Below are 6214 nucleotides of genomic sequence, written 5' to 3' on the forward strand. Positions count from 1 at the left end.
AAACAAACACAGAAGTATATTTTTATTCAGTATACTGTATTATTTTGGATAGCTGTTTATGTACAAAGTCACATAAGAACATAAGGCTTCTTTTCTTGTTGCATCAATTGATTGAAAGAATATACATTCAATGTTTTTCATATTAAGCTAAAAACCCTGAGATTTTTTTTGTCAGATTCTGAAGTCATTACTTCAGAAAATGAATTCCCTCATAAGCTAATGTGCCTTCAAGATCACCAATAAGCCGAGACATCCTGACCTCAAGACCCCTTTGAACATCCTTAAAGAGACACTGCATTGTATCACCAAATCGCTTCATATCAAAATTATCAGGCCCGTCAAGCTCACTCGTGATCCCAGCAACAAATCCAGCAGCAATCTTGGACTGTACTTCCATCAGTTTTTGCCCTGTCGCGACTATAAATCTCTGTAATTGAAATGTTTCCTCGAGGAAGTGCTCAAGCTTCTTTGTTTCCTCTTTTGTTCTCTTGGAACTTGATACTCTTTGTTTCAAGTTTAAATCCTTATCTTCCTGAAAATAACAACAGGAAAATGGTTAAGCAAATACAGTATAGTACTTAAAATGCTGTCAGTCTGCATTATGCACAAGATATGTATGAAGCTTACCATTCGCTTGCTAAGGTCATCGGTCTTCTCTTGAAGGGATTGATATCTACTCACTTGCTTTTTAAGCAAAGAAAGCAGCGTATTAAAACTCTTAAATTCATTGCTTTCTTGATTTCCTGTTAATCTTTCAAGCATAAGCAGCTGCTGGTTTAGCCGCTTGATCTTGTAAGTAACTCCCAAGGCATGAAGATCTACTTTCCAAGGAGATGCATTAACCTTGTTCAAGCACACTTTTGCTTCTAGAATGTGTTTCTCTTCAATGTCTTCAGTGGAGGAGAAAGAGGTTGAAGAGGTATGTTTCGATGAAGAGTCTCGTTCCACTGGTTTCTTAGTCTCTTCTTCCACCACACTCATCTTTGGTTCTTGGTCCTTCTCATCTGGTTTTTTCTTTGTGAATTTAAACTTAGACCAGCCATTATCATCATCTATCGAAAGATTCCTCCTAGATGAATGTTTTCTTGCCTTTTGAACACTCAATTTGCTCAATTGCATTGAAACCTGATCCTTCAAAGTTTTAAGCTCTACTTCTCGGTCTGCCAACAAGGACTCCAATCTCAAGTTATCATCCCGGAGTTGGGACAATTCTTGATTGTAGTCTTCTGTTTTCGACTGCAACCTCTTTGACTCTACTTCTGCACTCAGTAGCTTCCATCGGCAGGCTTCTAGTTTATCTTCCTTCATCCGTATTTGCTCTTCCAAAGCATCTAACTCTAGCTGATGCCTCTGCTCAACTGCATTATGATACTTTTCTGCCTCAGCATGAACCCATTCATCCAATCGCGTTGCTTCATCTGACAGTCCAACAGCAACAACATAACTCAAGATCAATAACAAACATGAAAATTTACAAACATTGTTCTCTACAGCTTAAAAAGTTAAGGAAAATAAGTTCAGATAAGCAAATTACAGATGAAAAGAAAGATGTTAAAAATGTAAAACTTACGAAACTCGGTATGTTCTTCAGGAAATCTTTTTTCAGTCTGTGCAGAATAACTATCTTCAATTTCTTTTCTCACTTCAGCATCCAATTCATCAAAAACCGCCTTGCGTAGCTCTGATTTGGTGCTCCCTTCTCTATTCCCATCAGCCGGAAAAGCCTCTAACAGTTTCGAACTGACTTGCCTTGACAGCAAATTTCTCAATGTGTGTCTTTCACTTCTTGAACTAGGAAAACTTCCCAACCTTTCTGTTTTTCTTTCACCAATTTTCCTTTTGGGTTTGAATAGCTTGACCTCTTTCAGAATCTCAGGTGAGTCCACCTTTATTCTCCTCATCAGTGCTGATAAAATCTTATCTTTTTGCTCTGATTCTTTGCGCGTTTTCTGAAGCTCCACTGCTAACTCTTCTACCATCAACACCGCCTCTTCCTTTTCATCGAACAGACATTCAAGTTGCTGCTTAGCGCCTTCCACTTGCCTAAGCGTCCTACTCAACTCAGCTTCTAGCTGCCTTTGGTTAGACACAAGCTCAATGAAAGCCGTCTTATGCTTCAACAGCTCAGACGAATGATCTTGAGCTTTATTCTTATTAGTCTCTCTCAATTCCTCTATAACAGCCTCAGCAGACTTCAATTGCTCTTCCAACTCGTTCCTCTTCTTCTCGTCTTCCTCCAACACCTTCTCCTTAGACTTAACCAAAACTTCCATCTCCCCAAGCTTCCTATCCAAATCAGCAATAGCTTCATTCTTTCGTTTATCAAGAATTCGTAAATCATTCAAAAGACTCTCAACCTGATGCCTAAGCCGCCTCCTTTCAGCAAACCAGCCTTGCTCTTGTGCAGCATATATACTAGCAACTTTATCATTAGCTTTAGCATCCTCACTTCTTGCTCTTTTCAACTCCATGATCTCCCTCTCAGCAGCCTCAAGCTTACGATGAAGCTCATGTTTTTCGATCCTCTTCGATTCCTCACCCTCCTGCACTCTCCTCCACACCAACAATCCTAACAGATTAACACTCCCTTGCAGCATCTTTTCCCTCATTTCATCATCCAGTTTTTCACTTGACAGCTTCTTAAGAGCATAAAAGGCACAAGATATACCAAAGTACATTGCACATAAACTATCATCTCTAACTTCAGACACAAAATCACATGATTTTGACACACCCTTCTCTTCCATCATCAAGAATTCGCCTCACCACCTTCAAAATTCAACAAAACAACACCTATATTTTGTCATAAGATCATAAATTTGACAGCAAACTAACAACATAAAAATTGAAAAAATGCATAAGAAATGTAAAAAGAAAACTTACAAGGAACCAAGGACTAATTGCTTCAACTGTGATGCAGGGTATCTCAGTACTTAAAAAGTATCATCTGACATTAAATTACCAAAAATTAGTTACAGAAAACTTTAACAGAAATGACAGATTATGAGTGGAAAAGAACATGATAGTTTTGTCCTGGAATTCAGTGAAAGTTTAATACTTTTTAAACCCAATTTGCTGCTTTATTTTTCCTTTCATTTTGAGTACCTTTTAATTTTTTGATCCCCACATTAAATTTCATTCTCTTACAGCTCTAAAAACCTGGGCTTTTCAGGAGTTAAAAGGCACTAGATTCCTGGGTTTTTGTCACCATTATTTGTTATAGGAGAAAATTGAGTGTGAAAGGAGAGAGAAAAAAGAGAAAATAAAAAAGGGTACACACTAACACACTTGCAAATTTTGGTACATTTTCCAGAGTGTCATGACTCTTTAATTAAATAGACAATACATGGCCACAAAATCAAGGGATCTTTTTGTTTATTAATATCTTATCTCTACTTACTACTGTATAAGACTTGTAACAACCTACATTTGGACTTCTTTAAAGTACTAGTATTTCTTAGCTTAATTTAATTAGGATCATCTCCATTTGTTTTAGTTCAATATTATCTTCAAATGAGACCACCTTAACTAGGAATAACAATGAATAAGATGACATTTTTCTCCATCATGCATATCCGACCGTCTTGTTAAATTACAACTGGAGTGGATATGGCTCCACCTATATCATCTCTTGGCTTAATTTTACACAAAGTAATTAACCTAATCATATAAGAATATAACTCCAAAGTCCAAACAAATTAAGGCATAATCACAAGAATTTGCCATCTTTGGTAGCTTATTTCCCTTCTTTTCTGTTCCCAAATTACCCTTTATTTTCCTAGACACCTTTAAAGTAAGAAACACCTTTAAAGTTGGGGGTGTTATGTGTAAGAATTTCCAATACTAGGTAAAAAAAAGTTGATTATAACATTCACCCACCATTCACCAACATCTAAAACCCCAAACATCCAACTTCAATGCACTACTTGTAATCCAATTGAAACCACACAAATTTGCTAAAAACTAGTCAAAATAGATGGACCACAAAGTTCAGTAAAAATTCACCAAAACCCTTTAAACTCCATAATCACATTAAAAAAAAATACTACCTAAAATGTTGCAACGTAGCATAAAAATCCCATTAAAAAACACAAATTAGTCAAATAAGTAGAGCCATTAGCAACAAGATTAGCACATAAACACTAATTAAAATAAATTATCTAATGCTATTACATGGTATTTGTACATGTATATGGTCCAAGAAAGCAACAACAGTCAATGAAGAGCATATTATGTAGGAAATAAGATCAAGCAATGAAATTGAAAACCCATCATTTTCAATTTTATAATTATCAATAATATGATGAGTCCACCTAAGAAACTCAAGGAATCATTGGTCCTACACACAAAGGTAAAAATAAAAAATGAAAAATAAAAATTGGAAAAAAGGCTTCAACTTTGGTAATGAGACCTGTAAAGCAGGAACTTGTTAGGCAAAAGTAACACAAATCATAATAATTAAAGGAATAATTTAATCCCATAATTCCAAAATAATGAGTTTAAATAGTAATTGAAATTCTTCTAATTATTCAAGATCTCCCCTTGGGAGTATAGACAATAGTACTACACTTGTAAATGTCATCATTCAATTTTTTTTTTCTTCTTATTAAAATAAAATAAAACTAAAGTATACATAGAATATAGAAATGGAGAGAATGAAGTACGAGTACCTTATACGATAGGAACTCACTTTAGGGTTTAAACTCAATCCAAATATACAGTCTGAATTGATCTTTGAAAAATCGGAGATTTTCCATCTTTTTGTGAATTGTTTCAATCCAATTATAGGGCTTAAAACTAAACAGTTTGTGAAAATGCGATGATAACATTTTTTTTATTGTTATTTTTATTTTTTTTGGAATTCAACCTATGAGTAATAAGCTTAATTTTGACAATTTTGTTTAAGACAAAATGTATTTTATTAGGGTAAAAATGGGGGAAAAAATATCGGAAAAAGGGTTAAAGGGGGGAAATGAAAAAAATAGGGTAACTTTAGGAAAGTAGTGGGGTGATAATTGACACTTTGAGAGCTCTCAAGGGTCTTTTGGGGAAAATGTGCCCCGAGAAAATACAAGTTTACCATCTAAACAAATTAATGGCAAATCTACAAATATATCAACAATAGTAAATAAAGGTTACAACTTACAAAATCATATAGTTGTTGATATAATTACGAAAAATGTCATGTCGATTAGACATTTTTATTGATTTATTTACAATTTTACCACTTGATAAACGAATTTTGTTTATCAACGTGATAAATTTGAGTGTGAACAACAAAATCAACAATTTGTAATGTTGCGTGTAATTGATACGTGTCGTTTCCCGTATAAAATTAATTAATAATTTACCTTAACTTAAACCTCAAAAATATTAACAACTAGTAAAAAGGGTAAGTAAGGGTCGAACCCACGAGGAGATTGGTTAACTCTATAAACTCAAAATTAAACTCGAAACGTAAACTATATACATAAAAGAGTACTATTCACACTATGAACATGAAATTTGGGGGAGTTTAAATGATAATAGTCAACTAATACTACTATGAAAAATAGAATCTAAACTACTATATACAATTGACGACTTACTTAACCAACTCCATTCATAACTTTACTTGAATTAACTTATTGGAAATTATAACTAACCGGCCTCGCACGATTAATCAACTTAATTATTGGACTAACTGTAGAGACTTTAGTAACAAAGACTCCCTATCTCCCTTATTTGAAACCAATTGCGAACTAAGCCAAAATCGACTCTAAACCAATCTAATTAACACAAATATGTTGCAACTTGCATGAATTAGTCTTGGCAGCATTAATATCTAGGAGACCTCATTAGCCCTAACTAATCTAATCACTTAAATGTCGGATTAGTTAGATTGAAATTGCTTTCTAATTTAAACCAAACCGTAATCGCAGACTCGATTTAAAATTAGGGACTACTCTCCTATACGATTCAAACTAAGTCGAATCATATAGATAGCAATAATTTACAACTAACAACATGAAAGATAACAATCAATATCGAATTGCAAATTTATTAATCAAGAACAAGCAAATTTCAAATACCCATTAAATAAAAAAACGTAGTACTATCAAGATTCAATTATAATACCAATAAACCAATAAAAGTATCTCATCAAATTAGGAAAGAACATCAAATAAATCAGTAATATGGAACAATTAAGTTAAGAAGAAGACTTATGAAATAT

The 6214-nt window shown here is 33.9% G+C and overlaps 1 protein-coding gene across 5 annotated transcripts; it reads right to left on the bottom strand.

The window, feature by feature from the left end:
• LOC145630174 (uncharacterized) lies at positions 1–3290 on the bottom strand. 5 transcript variants are annotated; one of them, XM_081682423.1, is made up of 5 exons: positions 3106–3290; positions 2884–2947; positions 1571–2769; positions 628–1418; positions 1–532 (listed from the first exon to the last, which is right to left on the bottom strand). In XM_081682423.1, exons 3-5 carry the CDS (start codon positions 2748–2750, stop codon positions 188–190), a joined length of 2316 nt encoding a protein of 771 aa, XP_081538549.1. In that variant the 5' UTR covers positions 2751–2769; positions 2884–2947; positions 3106–3290; the 3' UTR covers positions 1–187. The 5 variants fall into 5 exon arrangements, with proteins under 5 accessions (XP_081538549.1, XP_081538553.1, XP_081538552.1 ...); XM_081682427.1 differs by having other exon boundaries at positions 1571–2793; XM_081682426.1 differs by having other exon boundaries at positions 3059–3290.
• Positions 3291–6214: the final 2924 nt, after the last annotated feature.

This window comes from Chenopodium album, chromosome 5 (assembly GCF_948465745.1).
Source record: "Chenopodium album chromosome 5, dcCheAlbu1.1, whole genome shotgun sequence".
Lineage (NCBI taxonomy): Eukaryota > Viridiplantae > Streptophyta > Magnoliopsida > Caryophyllales > Amaranthaceae > Chenopodium > Chenopodium album.

Bases quoted from the DNA above. Each gene is read 5' to 3' on its own strand.
- LOC145630174 (XM_081682423.1), bottom strand. From the start codon at position 2,750: ATGATGGAAGAGAAGGGTGTGTCAAAATCATGTGATTTTGTGTCTGAA. The intron at 1,419-1,570 runs GTAAGTTTTACA...TTGGACTGTCAG, and splicing joins TGAAGAACATACCGAGTTTC to ATGAAGCAACGCGATTGGAT. The intron at 533-627 runs GTAAGCTTCATA...TGTTATTTTCAG, and splicing joins ATGACCTTAGCAAGCGAATG to GAAGATAAGGATTTAAACTT.